The 16625-nt window shown below is 41.9% G+C and overlaps 1 protein-coding gene across 1 annotated transcript in view; it reads left to right on the top strand.

Annotated features, from left to right (window-relative positions):
- The first annotated feature begins 843 nt into the window (after positions 1-843).
- Positions 844-16625, top strand: part of LOC306974403 (CUB and sushi domain-containing protein 3-like) — a 383839-nt gene continuing 368057 nt past the window's right edge. The window contains exon 1 of the mRNA XM_079571635.1: positions 844-1895. Coding sequence (XP_079427761.1) covers positions 1703-1895 — 193 coding nt within the window. The 5' untranslated portion in view covers positions 844-1702. The remainder of the gene's footprint in view (positions 1896-16625) is intronic.

The raw sequence follows: 16625 nt of genomic DNA, 5'->3' as shown, positions 1-16625 counted from the left end.
TGAACCAGACTTGTGCTTCCAAAGTCTCAAAGGCTTTCCCAAATTGTTTAAAGGTATATGCAAACTTTTGGTTTTGTATGGGGGCGGTGGTGGCGCAGAGAGTAGAGCGGGTCGTGATCGGAAGGTTGTGGGTTCGAATCCCAGCTCCTATAAATGCACACTGTCGTTGTGTCCTTCGGCAAGACACTTCACTTGCCTCCAGTGTGTGTGCAGAGTGATGCGTGAATGGGTGACTGGCGCCTTCCTGTATGGTGCTTCGGGCCTGAAAAAGGTAAAAACGCGCTATATAAGTTGAGTCCATTTTTGTAAAACATAATAAACAATTCTATCTCTCATTCTTCTGACATTTGACAAATATAAATCATTTTCAAAATTCTAATTGACCTAAAAAAAAAGTTAACCTGGTTTCATGTCAGACTTTGAGGAAAAAAATATATTTTTTAAATGTTTTTATGAAGTGTATGGTTCCCGTTGAAAGTTGGCCAATGCCATCTGTTTTAAGATTATCCAGTGATGCAGTAATCGGCCATTGCCAGACATTAGTCTAAGAATGTGCCTATTAGCATGAACTGGGCCATGGTCAGAAAAATCTGCTTTGCCGGTTTCCCCGTTCTACATTATTTTTCTACTCTGCACTCTGATCAATCCAGGATTCCGTTTGCTAAAGTTTTGGCAGGCGTCCACCTATTCCCCTTGAGCAGTGTAGGCAAGTGCGTGCATTTCTACCCGTGTATCCTTTTCATTGTCGAAATATCCTATGTAGGATGGAAAAAGGGTAGTTCGATAAACACTAGCTGATTTTCGTTAAATGGTTTGCATCTTTATGCCTTTATTCCGGACCGAAATTTACGTGAAAGGGGAGCGGAGAGCTTTATACGAGCGGTTCTTGAACGCAGCATCTCTTCACCGGTGGGGAGAAGGCACAGACGCATCACAGCGTTTGAGAGAGCTGGACCAGGAGGGATGATACACGTCTCCGATAGTTTCTGACAACGAGGGGATTGTTCTTTTTTTTTTATTACCCTTTTCGACAAGGACATCTATGGGACTGTTTCATCCGGAAAGGCACAGATTTAGTTTAGTTGACTTAGGCTTTAGACGTGGACTGAAATTCTTGCTGAAAAGTCTATAGGATGGTGGTGCTGAAGTGGAGAACAGCGACGTGAGAAAAGGTCGACAAATCCTATAGAAGACTGATTCTTTTTTTCTTTTTCTTTTTTGGAGGAGGAAGCACCGAGTATATCGAGTCAACGCATATAGAGAGAAAATATGGGCTCCAAAAGAAGGGGTGCTTTGAGAATGGAGCGGGGACGCAGACCGGAGGAAGTGTGGTTTTGATGCTTTCCCCTCATCACTCTATCGCACAAGGGGGAACGGAAGGAGAAGCGACAACCTGTTTTCCCCCCCGCCGCACCGGCTTTTTGCATTTCTCCATATGGGATGTTGACATGAAGGATTTATACAGTCTGTGTTAAAGGAAGAGGCGGGAACTGGGGGAACCAACACACACGCACAACAAAAAAAAGACCCAAAACAAAAAAAAACCCGCACGTCTTTGCTTGTATCTCCTTCCCTCTCTCTATCCATCTCTCCTCTCCACAGTCTTTTTCCCTGTCCGCATTTTTGATTCATTTTTTTTTTCTTTTTTTTTTTTTTCTTCCCAATTTTATTTCAACCCAACGCTTTGTGGATGTGAGGCAGCATGCGGCCCGGCGAGAGCTTGGACGGCTCATCACGCTCGGCTCGCGGAACATGCGGTAGTATGAAGAGGGACCCTGCGAGCGGCGACTACGGGGGCATGACGGAGCACCGGGGGACGGCGACGGCGACGACGGGGGCGCTGCGCGGGCTTCTGTGGAGTCTCGTCCTGTGCTGTCTGTCCGCCACTTCGCAAGGTAACACGCTGCGCATTATAAGGCTGTATGTTGAAAGCAAATGTGATGCGTAAAAAAAAAAAAAAAAAAAAAAAAAAAAATCGGCACCGCAACGTCAAGAATCGCCAAAAAATGTTGTGTCTCTGTGAGTTAGTTACGAGAATGTGACCGGTAGCGTTATCAGTTTGCGCCCTGGCTTCTTTCCTTACAGCCTTATACTTTCTCCCCTCTTTCCTCCCTCTCCCCATCTTCTCAATACAGCCATTGAGCTGGTAGCCAATAAATATTCTTGCGGTAGCTCTTGGGCTGTGGCAGTAAACGTGAGCTGCTTATACCCAAGAAGTGAGAGACAGAGTGTGCTCATCTTCCGTATGGGACCTCATTACTGGCTACCAGCGAGGATCTATCCAGATCTATACATCTTTACCCCCCAATTCCTACATCATTAATCTTATTCAAGGCATTATATAACAGCGGTGTCTCCCTATATCTTCTTCTTTCGTTTTTTTTTGTGTGCCATTCCTTACTTATCTGCTGTCTGCCATGCCATCTTAAGTAAAACACAGTGTTAAAGTATCTGCGATTTTTCAGTCACCCGGCAATAGATTTGGTGTGAGATAACTTCCGTGCGAAACCAAAGCACTAAACCCATTTCATCTTGCACTGCTGCATCAGGTGTGGTCACTGTGCTATAGAGAAGCAGGCATTCATCACAAGAGAATTAAGAGAGAGGAGAAACCACAGCGGATGACGTAGAAAGCAGAGGGATTGGGGGAGCGAAAGGGTTACCAGATCTTTTGAGCAGGCGAGGCAAAGTTCACTGGCAAAAATAGCAGATCACAGGCAAGGTACAGCAGTGTCTCCGAGCATCCCAAGTCCAGCGTGTTTTTTTCTCTCCGTTGGATAAACTTGGAAGAGGAGACATGCTTTAGGTATAGAGTGATTGAGAAGTGTGGCTCAAGGCGAGAGAAGATCGCAAAGACTTGGGAGGTTATTTGCAGGCATTCGTCATTGTCATGGTAAAGTCTGCATGATCCCCGTGTTAGAGGGAGATCATGCTGTTGGCTGACTGGGCAGAAACGCCTATAGATTTGTATCGCCATTGGACAGGTCAGGACAGGTGGGTTTGCAGTCAGAGCGTGATCAAAGACCCCCCTCCAGACACACATCCTCCGTGGACCATTTTTCGATCTTCTTTGGTCGCCTTGTTGAAATATTGGAACGTTTGACACAAGAGAGTGGGATCCTGAAGCAGAATTCTGTTATACCTCAGGTTGGCACTGATCTCTTTATCCTCTGATAAAAGCCATTTACAGTCAAGACAACGGGGTAAAAGATATTATGCCATGCCAGACAGCAAAGATGCACTGCTGTGTCTTGCAACAGTCGGTTTGCAAGACCCAACTTTTTTACCTCTTTTTACCACTTCTTCCATTAAGACGCTAGTTACTTGGCATTCAAATGTTCTCCTTGTTCCTGAATAAATAATGTGTTCTAGCAACAGGTGAGAAAGAGGTTGGCGACGCAAGCAAATGAAACCTCATTGTGAGAAAGCTGAATGGTAAATACTTGTGTAATTAAATGTGCCCTTGATGTATAGCAACATTCTGGGGACAAAGGTTTATATGAAAAAAAAAAAAAAAGAGAGGCTGGAAAATTTAAGCAAGCCACAGGCCAAATGCTGCTGTTCCATTTTGGCCACTGCTGCTAAATTAGTCTACTCTTTTGGCCATTGGCAGGTAACCAATCATTGTATGGAGCTTTGCAATGCAACTCTAAGAACCAATCTGGGAGGTAAAGTAATGAAATGGCCACTAATGGATTCTGCTGAAGCCTGTGAACAAAAAAATAAATTCTCATAATTTCTCATACAGTTGACTCGCAGCTATGTCAAATCATCAGTAGTGCTCATTGTGGTTGCGCCTTTTGGAGTGAGGAGGCACTGCTTCACAAGTTGGTTTTTTGTGTGTGTTTTCAGTCAAAAAGAGGTATTTTGGAAACAATGAAACAAATTCCACTTTTCTTTGAACCAATTGGTGTGACGGAATTGGACAGTATCTGGTTTATTTTAGGATTGTGATAGGGATGTGCGGTGGATGAGAAGGTGGCGTCTGCTGGTCAGCATTAAAGCACTAACGTTACTTAACTTTATCTTTACCTTTATCTACTCAAGCAACAGAAATGAATACATGAAATGGCTTGATGGAATGCACCTCAGCTAAAGCCAATAATTGTGATGCCAACTGGAAAAATGCAGATCAAGGTGGATTCAAACATCTAAGAGCACAGTTAGGCTTTGTAGATTCCGCAGCCACTTGCTTGGACGATGGCCCCTTTGCTCTACTTCCAATAGAAGCATTTAGTGGTACCTCAACCAGATCCCCCCAAAAGGAAACTACACAAACTGATGATACAGCACTTTTGAATGAAATATTTTGTCCGATTCTTTGAGCCGCTATGTCCCTCCACACGGCACCCAGTTTGAAAGACCAGTTTGGTGTGATTATGCAGATTTCATAAAGTCTGTGAAGCAGGAGAGCAAGCTGCTGCGGATGAAATGAGAATGAAAGATTTTCATAGTTCTGTGCAGGAAAGACCAGGATTACCAGGGATTGAATGGTGGCTACAAGGTGCATACAAGTTTCTCTTCTGAATACTTCCATGCTCTTTGAAGGTCAAGTCTTTTAAGAAGCAACACCATTTTTATTTTATGCTTTTATCTCCAAGAAAGTCATCATTTGATGTAGACCTTTTGGCAGTGTCATCTGGCATATAGGTTTGACGCTCTGTTTATCTTGGGTGGGAATTTCACCAAATACACCTGAAAAGAAAAAAGGAGATGATTCAAAAAAGATCAACAATGTGGAACATGCCAGGACAATGTTGCTTTGAATGTATACATGTGTTTGTTTTAATAATCAGACACTACCTTATCACTATGAAATGAGAAGAGTTACGCTTGTTATCTGCATCGTTCCTGCTAAGTTTTCTCTCCTCCACTCAGTGCTGGAATCCTCACTGCTCCCGCCTGTCAGCTTTGTCCTGTGGCTCCAGAGGTTTAATTTACTCAGCAAACATGCCGAAGCACAAAGCACATATGCTCATTTTTTACCATCATTTAGACCTACATGTGTGCTTTGTGCTGGGTTAGCATCACGATGTGTGAGCTATGGGAAGGTTTGTAAAGTAATAGCACTTCTCATCATTGTCTTAACAGTCTTAACTCTCAACATTAGGGGTCAGTGAATGGACAAACTTACATTTTAAACCACTAATATTGAACGATTTTGATTTCAGCACAATTTCACGAATCTGTAATCAGGTCATCATCAATCATTTTATGTAAATGATCAAATAAAGTAATAGTTAATGCATATGGTCATCATCTGGGTAACAAATTAGAAATCCTTTTAATGAAGTGAGCAGGCGTGACCCGTCGATTAACCCACTGGGCTAAAAATAGTCAATTTAATTTCTATAGACGCTCCCATGTAAATGTAGGGCTCGCTCTGTTCTGGCAACATGCTTTGATTGAAATTTATCAGTGATCCCTTGGTGCTGCCTGGTAATTCAGCCGTTGGTCATCCTTGTTAAATTGAACTGGCTGTCACGGCTCTACGAACTGCTCCTCCAACCCTGGCTTTATACAACCCATCTCTCGATATCAGATTGATTGCTGCTGTCGAGAACTTGAAGATACTGATTATAAGTCATTGACCGCCGCGGACCATTAACATGCCAGTGCTTATCTTTTACCTGCTTTAGTTACTGCTTGGGAGAGAAGTGGTAATCATTTTAGAACTGTCACGTATTGATCGGGAGCGCGTGGTTTAATAGCATACATTTTGCATGTAGTGACTCTTCCGTGCAAGGAAGGGACCCATGCTTTAGTGTGATCGGTCCCCATGCCATAGGAGCACCGGCGAGTCTGCCACGCTGAACGTTATAGCGCGTCCCCGGCTCTTCTAACACACATTTAATCCTGTGTCTTATGGCTGCCTACTCGCGGAGAGAGACGTGTCTGTTGCAGTCAGCCTCTTGATCATTCGAGGAAAAAAAAAAAAGGCGGGCAGTGCGGCGCTAGCGGGACTCAGCCGTCTGTGTGTGTGCGTTGGGCTAAGCTTTGCGGTGAACCGAAGGCTCAAGGATCAAGGGTTGACATAAAGCACGGATGATATAACGCAGAAATATACAGTGATTCCAGGAAATGTGCCTCTCATTGGGCCCATTATGTAGAACACAGTGGCATTTATGGTTATTATAGGTCCAGATCAAGTGTTTAGCTACACAGTGGAGGTTCTGCTGGTAATTGATGATTGGCTTGATGGTTGCTCATTCACTCAGATATCTCAAAAGTAATCATTCAAGTTGAAAGGTCAGTAATGTACCAGTCATGAAGGCATGTTTTAGATATGGATATGCTTTTTTAAAAAGAACCAAATATGCTAACCACCTGGAGATTAGCCCTCATCAAGGTGGTGTATCCTTATAGTGAGACGAGGGGTGAATTACCCATTTTTGTGAATCTGCAATCAACTCAAGATGCGTAAACTACACATTGAGAATTCCAGCACACTGATGACATTGGCATGGGCTGATGGGGATGCTGTGTCATGTGGGTTTCTTTTACCAAGATCGTCGTCTGTGTCGTGCGTTCAACATTTCAATGCGAGCATCGTTGAACTTGAGTCTCTCACATCAGCCTCTCTGCGGTTCATCTTTTATCTCCTCAGCTCTGGCCCCTCTGTTTGTCTTTGTATGCTCCACTTTGCTGTGTCCCTCTTGACTTTCATTCAACTAATCCCACTGTTTTCAATCATTCCAACTCACTGACTTGGTAATTCTGGTAATTCTTTTGCATTCTCGCTTTTCTTCTTTTCCCTTTAACTTCTATTTCCACCACGAAAGTACAAAAAAAAAAAAAATCAACTCAAGGTGATTGAATCTTGAGAAGTACAGAGAGACCTCATGTCAGGACTGTATTCTTCACTTCTATAGCACTTCTTCTACAATGTTAAGTGCATATCACCATTCTTGGTAGTGCTCTCTCTCGTCTCATCTGGAAAGAGTTGTTTTCTTGTCCCTATTTTCTGCAAACGTCCTTCTGCATTTATCTATCTCGCCTCCACACTTCATTATATTGTACCACTTTCTCCGTTCGCTTCTTGATATGTAAATGTTCTTGCAGTTTCTCACTCAAATGCGTTATTTTAGGGCTTGCAAATCAGCCAAATCTTTGAATGCAGCCACTGTTCAGTCCTTGTTTAGACTAACCTATTGTTGGTTCTGCCGTAGACCGGATTGAATCATGCTTTAGTCCCTGGGTTATGCTGTTCATTTATATAGTCTTAATATATGTCCATGTAAGTTCACCAAAGATAGTACTGTGAAAGTGTTTTACTGTTAATTGCTTGATACTGTAATGAATCATGTAAGATTTGACTTTGCCTGCTTTGATATTTGGATATTTATGATTACACACACTCAGCTGCCCCTTGCCTTTCAACAGGCTGTTAAATTGAAAGATGTGATAATTTCTAAAGCAAATTGTAATGGATAGAGACGCCTCTGCTATTTGCATGTCCAGCTGTTACTTGCCGCTTTGGGCCAATTACAGGCCTTTATACACATTCATACTAATTCCCCTAAGGTTTGAGCAAATATTTGCATTACACAATAGGGTTGTACGTCAGTTCGAGAGGTGTAATTACACTTACACCATAAATGAATGCAAACATGAAGGCGCCAGAAAAGCACAGTGTAACCTTTTCGCGTGAATCATTGGTAAGTAACTGACAGACGCTCCACCATCCTGTTGTATAATTTATGTTTTCTTAAATTAAATACAAGTGCTCCTTTCATTTAACCTGACAAAACAATTGTTTCAAAGCGTTGATAGGATATTAGCTCAGGACACAAGCCTTATGTAAAATGATATAGGGAAAGCTAGTGCATCACAGCTGACTATATTTGTGGTAAAATTTATGGTAGAATGTAATGTATTGCCGATTAAAATGGATTAAGTAAAGGTCAGTAATAGTAGTAATAGTAATAGTAATAGTATTTTTCCCTTCAATGTTTACAAATCTGCAAAATATATGATGTAGCACTACTATGCAAATCCGCCTGTGTAGAATTTTGCTTAAGGGCTTGAACATAATAAGCCTTTAATATATGACCATATATTTCTACATACTCATTCCATGCACTTTGCACGTCAAATCGAGATGCCCTGGCAATAATATCCATGTGAACGTAGCTGTATTTCAATATGCTACAACTCAAGCCTCTACACTTGAAACTTGGCCTCAGTCTTAAAAATTGGAGCACCCCCCTCCCTCCTTCCCGATGACAGCCATGTTTGCTCCTTTGCCTCACATACTCAGTCCCCAACAGGAAGCACCAGCTGGATACGAGGCTAACTGTCTCTGTTAATTTTTCATTGGACTTTTCTTGGAGCACATCACAGGAAGGTCTGCATGCCACTGTGCGTCTGGCGCTTTCCCCCGTTTATGTTTGTGTGTAAGAGTTTGTGATGGCCCCCCTAGGGGAACACAAGGCATCCAAGTGTGGCCAATGCAGTTTTGTGCATTTTGATGAGTGTGTGTGAGACTTCTATTCAGCGTGTCTTCTCGTAACTGTCTTTAAAATGAAATAAAAAAGAGGTTTTGGAGATGTGACAGATTGTGGCGGTATATGTGTGTTGGTGTGAAAAACACTGTCGTGCAATATGGCATCAGTCTGTGGAAAATGTGTAAGGCTTCAAGAGTCACCTTCTCAGATTTCACATGAAATTTGAATTAGCTTTGACACATCAAAAAGGCAATGAGTCGTACATCTATGGAAATGTACAGTGCTTGGATCTTAGTGTAAATCACTGTACCTACGTTCTAGATTTTGGGGCAACAGTGGCTCAGATCGTAGAGAGGGTCATCTCTTAACTTAACTTGAAGGTTGGAAGTCTTTGTGTCCTCAGGCAAGACACTTAACTCTCTTTGCCCGTCTATGAATGTAATGGTAGGTGTTGGTCAGAGGTAGCCATGCTGCTGTGTGCGCTTGAATCATTTTGAACTGCACTGCAGCCTGGGGACAATGGCCGAAGTTTTCGCATGGATTTGGAGACCAATCACAGAACGAGGAGGGACGGCAAGACGATGATGCACTATTCGACATATGGAAGGTTGTTGTCTGTTTACGGATCCAACATGACAGCAGCAGACGCGACGCCGACTTTTGATCCAGCTTTAGTGTGTTCTAAATAGTTTAACTCGAAAGTTTGCAGTGGGTACGTCATATGTCATCAACACAATTGATACAATTGATACGACTGGCTAGAGCCAATCGTAGATAGACATTCGTAGCGCCCAATAAACGGCTATGGACAATCCATACGTAAACCACACTTCTCCTACGAGAAAATGTATTGGCCAGACTAAATATCACAAGTTATATTTAGTCTGGAGACTGACTAAATATAACTTGTGGGGCCAGTACTTGTGGCGGCGCACGGGGCGGCGCAGGCTCTTGGCGAATTATTTCCGAGTGGCGGCGCTATATGTGCCATTCGCCTCCGCCACCTGTGAGGGGGCGTCACAAGAGGAGGCGACTGCACTGATGGAAAAACGGCTGACGTTCACTTCCTCGTTTACATTGCGCTGTCTTGCGTTCTTTCTTAAGCCTTAGGCTCTCACAGGTCAAACTAAAAACTTTATTTACCCCATCGTGAGCTAAACGATGTTCACGTCTCGAGAGAAAAAGAGCTACAGCGTCCGCTGTGGCGCGGATCGGCCACAGCAAAAGCACATGTTCACCCCGCACTCCCACACAACCACTCTCCTGGACGCGGAGTCGATCTGGTTGGAGGAAAATTTGTGTCTCCACCCACTTAAATGCGCTAAGTCTGGAGTGGCAAGATCACAAAGTGCTCCTACTGAGCTCACAATGTCATGCTATCGTCTCCGTTTTGATGCACAAGATCGGGCCTGTGATATTTAGTCAAATTGGCAGCTTCCCTTCCATCAGTCTGACCCATGGCAGCTGTGGATACAGTTCCTTTACCATAGTGTGTTTTGAATAAATAAGGCAATGTAATGTCTGTAGTCTTATGCGTAAGTGCAGGATTTTAGAGGCAGTTGTGGTGAACAGGTCTGGGCTCATTCTACACATTAGGACATTGCTGGAACATGTACAGGGAGGAAAATACATAATTGTAACATTTTTAAACTCTATATAGTCCCTTTAAGTGCATTATGTATACATTATTGTTATTATTAGGTTTTCACATTGTAAGATTGTTTCACTTTAGAGACAGCTCCAAGATGAAAGACAAAAAGATATAGACATAGATTTGACGTTTTATTTGGGATCATTGGTATTGGAGAACAAAAGGGCCTAGAAATATGGACCTTTGTGGGTGTTCATGATGAGTTTAATAAACCACTTTACCTATAGAGGGTATGCAGGTGATGTCACAGCATGGCCTTAGACGAAAAAAACACACAAACACCTGCCGCTTCCACATTTACGTGAGCAATACCATGTCTGCCACTGACGTGGTCAGTTCATTTTCAAGATGGAAGCCAGGACTCAAATAAAAGAGTGCCGTATATAGGAAGAGAGACGGATGGACTTATAAACGGCAGAGAGAGGTCAGAGTTCAGCTCCCTGTTGACAGCGGAGTCTGCGGCTGTCGCTCTGTCCTTGAGGAAGATACTGATGCCCTTAATGACTGCAAGGCCTCTGGGGAAAATGCACAGATGACAGGAGATTCCTGCTTGAAGCTGCATCGCGACGCTCCTGGAATAACAAAGTGGAAAACACGCACAGACCGGGGTGAGTGAGAGGACAGAATGAAAACAAAATATGATTGAGTTCTTGGTTATTATTATCTTTTTGAAATGATGTCAAGACAACCTTAGACTAACTTTAGTAAAATAGATTTCGCCGTCACGCCTGTCACTACAACTTAAATTCCCACCTATTTTGTCATCTCGCCACTTTCCCTCTGGGTCAAACTCAAAACATAATTTGCCGAAATAAACTGGCATGTGATGCGTGTTCGTGTAGCGGCACAGCATGATAAAATTGTCTCCCTTACGTTGTTTACCAATAGTTTGCACTCAGCTGGACAGTAATGATCAGCCTCCATTTGTCCCCTCAGAAGTAATAGCTTTTTATCTTTGAGTTATTTTCTGATTTTGTCATTTCTGTCTTATGGAGTTTGAAGGCTTGAGATTTTCATTGTAGGTCTTTGGAAAGGTGTTTTGTAATAAACAGTCTGACTATATATTACTCATCTCCTTTTATTATCTTGGGGGCCCAGAGTTGTTTCTTCGGATGGATTTTGGATATTGTGTTTAGTCTCTGAGTTAGGTTTATAAATGGCATTACATTTTTACTATGACATTTTCTTCAACTAACTAATTATTCCACAAATAGATGAGACTACTCTAGCTCCAAACATTGTTGAAGCCAATCATGTAATGAGATGACATACGCCGAGATAATACGTTGCTTTGATTAATGACATTGATAATTATACGCCGCAGCCAATGAAATGTGTGCAAGATTTTAGCGCCTAATTGCAGTTTGGCTCGTTTCTAAGTGCAAATTCAGATTTGTGGTTACATTCATAGTGTAAAACTGCTTTGACAAATATGGATCGATTTTTGAGCAACGATTTGTGCTGGTGACTTAGTATTTTGGGTGCACAATGGCAGAGTGTCTCTAAATACAAATCATTATCAAAATGACTTACTCGACATTCACACATAAACAAGGTAAAGTGTAGCAAGTTAGAGCCAAGACTATGGGAATGTGGCACGAATAAGGTTTAAGTCAAGTGGTTGCTTGGCTACCCATAAACCCCAATGGTAAAAAGTCACAATAATGACTACAATTAGACTAGACCATTAGAGACATGCCTCCAGAGCCTGTAATAATAATGATAATAATAGATTTAGCTAATGGAGATGGCGATAATTTGTGTCAAGTCGCGTTAGATAACTATGACGTGCTTTGCTAATACATACAGTGCCTTAAGGGGCTTCTTAAGTAATTAATGGGCTGTTCGTATTCCTTCGTAGTGCGTTGTTTCCGTAGCTGTGATAAAGGACATTTCAAAAGGCGATACCTGCTCTCTGACGGTATGTACGGTGGAAAACATGGCTGTTGTAGTGAAGGTAATTCGTTGAGGCAGGTGTCAGATGACTCTTCTCTGAACCCTACTGCTTTTTTAACTGCCATGTGCACAAAACATCAACCAATCACAGTAACCTTTAGTGGGCATTCAGCTGCTCTATATACAAACAGTGCAAATGTGATTTCGTTTAAGTTCGTTATTTAGGAAATGTTTTATGAATCAGATTTTCCCGAGGACTTTGAGGGGGTACCAGAGAGGGGTGGTGTTTGTGTGTGTGTTGACAGGTAAAGCCCAATTGGCCCCAACCACGGCACACCGCTGTCAGCGAACATCGCACGCACCTCTGTTCACAGCACATCACATACCACGGGCTTATCTCATTATGGTAATTCCCAATCTCCTGCTCTTAAAGGAGCCTTCTAATGAGAGCACATGCGATACTTTGTGATTAGATTTTTATCTCACATGTGCACGAGAGGGAAAGAACTGTCTTTACCTGCGTTTACAGCTAATCATTGTTGTCAGAGGAATTTTCCGTAGATGTAGTGTTTGTCATGGCAAAAATTTTAAATTACACTTTCCACTCCACTGCAGTGTAACTGAACCTCAAATGAAGAGGCTTCGTCAGCAACTAATCTTCTCATCTTCACATATGTTCTGTCATGTTTGAACTTGGCCTCGATGTTAGCAAGTTCACATGGACAAAGCTGCTGTGTTTGAAAGAAATGACCTGGCAAACTTGTATGACCAGTGTAAAAGTAGAATTGCTGATGGTTTGTAATGAGCATTTTTGCTTGCATGGCTAGTCACACTTTTCTTGCTGCTGCAGGGGCCTTTTTTTTTTGTTCCGCGCCTGTCTGTGAGGGTAGTCTTCTCCGGGTTAATGCATGTGTGTTTGTGTGCAAAGACTCATTTTCCCAGCAGGCTCTGTCAGGCTGTTTCTGGGCGCGCTCAGTTCACAGCTGGAGGCTACTGCTGTCACCTGCTTACCTCTGCTCCCTGCTCTATTCCCCCTCCTCTGCTTTCTGGGCCTCCTCATGTCAATCACTGCACTTTCAACTATACGTATCCCCATGCAAACTTTGCAAGCTCCCTAAAAAGCTCAATTGAATCAAAGTGTCACGAATAACTGCAGAGACACGCTGAATCCAAAATGAGTCTCGTTGGATCAGGTTTCAGTGTTGCTGTTTGGTTAAAGGGCTTTTTGATGGAGTTTTTGGGCATGAATGGTCACTACCTTGAGCAAAATGAGCCACTTTCCTGGAGCAACAATCCTAATGATAAGCATGTGTTAAACGCAGGCTCGTGTAGGAGTTTTTTTGTTTGTTTTTACTTTTTGCATTTTAAAGAAGAACAAGTAATGTGTTTATGTGTTTTATAAATCCTTTTCGTAGTCCCTCTGGGGGTAATATAAGTGTTAATGGGATGGGGTCTTTCATCTCCCTCTGGTGTCTTCATCCAGAAAACCACCCTTGCAACTTCCTTGCCTCCGGGTCGGAGGCGCAATACACACTAATGGAATCACGAAGAAGAAGCTAACAGGCTAACGAGCAAAGCTAACTGTGGGCTAGCGCCACTTAAACAGTATTTACAGCCAAGTTTGAGTGAAAAAAATATCTCCATTGTGTCATTAAGTTCTGTCACAATATCTCAGTTTGTCTTTTCTGTCAGCGTAGTATTTACTCTCACGGACAATTAATGAGTAAAAAAAAACCTGCAACATGCTACGACACCCGCAGTGGCGCTTAGGGCATGAGTTACTTAGTTCTGCTTTAATAGGTATCTCAAAACTACAGTACATTAAAATAACACTCAAGAACAAAACCCATGTAATGGCGATCATAAGCATCAAAACTCAACAAAGTGTTCCTTTGCTGTGCAACACACATCTTTCCGCTATGTTCCACTTTGGTTGTTACCAGTAAATGTCAAGCAGCTGTATTTCACACTAAAGGTATCAATATACCCAAAGAGCCTTTTTAAACGGTACACTGTCTGTATTAACAAGAACAAAACATTTCATTACAGAGAGTACATCATGTCCAATATGGAAATAAATGGCATTTTCATAAAATAGCACTTTGCGAATGGCCTGTCTGATTAGCAGACAAAGACTCAGCAGGGCTCCACAGTGCACAGCCGCTATGGTTTGATCTTTCACACTGAACGTCTGTTCTTTGCACCCGTCCCCCCACTTTGTACCTGTCCCACACACCTCCACCCCCCTATCCATCTCACCCCGGGTCAGGGGGCAGACAGGAGGCAGCTGCTAAACCGCCCAGCCCAATGCATAAAAACAGAGAGTCTATCAATTCAGCCACAACATAAAACGTGGCTCCATAGATGGGAATAACCTAATTTAAGTTACCGTACCTCTTACTTTTCATGTGCACCTTCTCCAGCAAAATAACACTGCAACATTTCATGGTGCAATTTCTGTTACATGTTTTTCTTGAACACAGCAGAGCATACTGTATGGCACGGAAATGGGTCAAATGGATCAGAAAAAACACACTTGATTTAATTTGCTGCCTTGAATACCTTGAATATCAAATGCAATGCACAAGATCACATTTTCATTGACGTCTTGAACACATAAAGAGCATCTTGTTGGCAGTAACTCTGTCTCGTAGCAACGCTCAATTGTGCCAAGTGATGTTTGCGCCTCACCGGCAATCTCCGCTATATTATCGAACAAACAAAAGAGGCAAAGGCGGGTCTAAGTGGCAGTTGATGAACAAATGCTTTTTGAAAATTGAACCAACACAAGCTTCCAAGATCAAAAACAGTTTGATGAAAGTGATTGAAATACAAACACGACCAAGATGGAGAACAAGGTAAAAACAAGAAACGTCTGCAATTGCACTTAGTACATTATTCGTACAAGGCAGTGTATCATAAATGTGGATGAGCCAATTGCAAAGCTGAAAAAATGTTCAATAATGTGCTTAAATATAAATTATACATTAGGGCAGGGGTTTCCAACCTGTAGCTCTCTGCCCAAATTCACATATATCATTTGTATTTACAGAGACATTTTCCCTTTGGAGTACTCAATCCCTACAGGTAAAGACTGTAGTAGTTACATGCAAGATTAAGTACTACGCCTCACAGTTACTCAAGTATCCTCAATGCATACTGTAAGCAGCTTTTTGCTTTGCATTATGGTACATAAAACTTGGTTTAAAAATGTAGCATGCAGCACTACATCTCTCTCCTTAAGCTCTTTACGACCTTATGATATGACTCCATTTCATGTGTCTATTATTTATGTCTATAACGCTGTATATGTACTGTTAGTGCATCATTCCCAGTGCTCAGTGTTGGACAGCGTTATCGCGGCGCCACAGAGGAATACAGGCCACCTCCAGTCAATCTGCAAGACACTTTATCTTTAAATTATCCAGCGCACATTTAGCACCAAAAGGCTGAAATATTAATTAGCCATCCTTTGCGTATATACATGCAGTATTTAAAATTTTAAGCAGGCTTTCACTTCTAAAACTCGCCCGCTTTGTTCTGCGGTCGAGCCATTAACCCAGTTCAGACGCATGTTTAGAGTTTTTCAATTACACCGTGGAAGTACAAACAAGCCAACTTCTGTCTCACATAATGAAATCGAGGAGGATTAGGGATTAATGGATTACATTCAGACATTTGTTCATCCATCTCTGAAATGTATAAGGCAGTGCTTGTTGTAAATTTGGGCATTTCCCAAACACTTGTTTCATCAAGGAGCATGAGAGGTGCATGGCAATAGATACACTTTGCCTTGCCTTGGAATGAATGAAACATCCAAGGCAAGGAAAGGTATGGTGGCATTATGAACTGTTGCTAATAGAGTGTTTTGTATTGGTATTTCCTTTTATTCATTATCTTAGGATCGTGTAAGAGCAAGCTGTGGAAATGTAATGGTTCCCCATGGTAGAAAATAAATGGTTTATTTATTGTAGTGGTAAGCAAATATTGCATTGAAGTATGAGTACCAATTTTGCTGAAGAGCATTACAAAAAGTCTTGCATTCTTTTGGCTGTAACAACTTTCAGCATCAACTACCGAATAAGTGTTGCTATTCTGAATGCTCATTTGCTCTTTCTTACACACCGGTATATGCCATTCCATATTAGCACCCATAGAGTCCTTTTATGTCATCACTATTGACATGTTGAAGAGTTTGACAAGCAATAACTACTCTGTACTTAGCCCAGAGCGTTGGGCCTTTTGCTCTATAGATGTTTATTGATGCTTGTTTTGTTTATTTTTGCAGCAAGCAAATCATTTACTGGAGCTTGTTTTACAGAGAGCTCTGAACTAATCCAGACAACCTTTCATGCCTTGTATTTACCCATATTTGGAGTGTGTCCATAAGTCTGCGTTAGAAAGGACAAATTAAAGGAGACATATGTTCTGGGGGAGGTCTAGTGAATGTGAAAATATAACTAAAAATGTAAAAACACACCTTACTAGTTTACATAATTTAATACATAGTAACTTATAATTTCTTTAACTTGTACATTGTTAAATAGTGTAATAACATCTCAAAGATTGAATAGTGTTGAAGGCATTGATCCTTAAAGGAATAGGCCACCGTTTTTACATACTAAGATATG

The sequence above is a fragment of the Gobius niger genome (assembly GCF_951799975.1).
Source record: "Gobius niger genome assembly, chromosome: 14".
Taxonomy (NCBI): domain Eukaryota; kingdom Metazoa; phylum Chordata; class Actinopteri; order Gobiiformes; family Gobiidae; genus Gobius; species Gobius niger.
The sequence above is the reverse complement of the archived record's forward strand: the minus strand, read 5'-3'. Positions and strand labels throughout refer to the sequence as shown.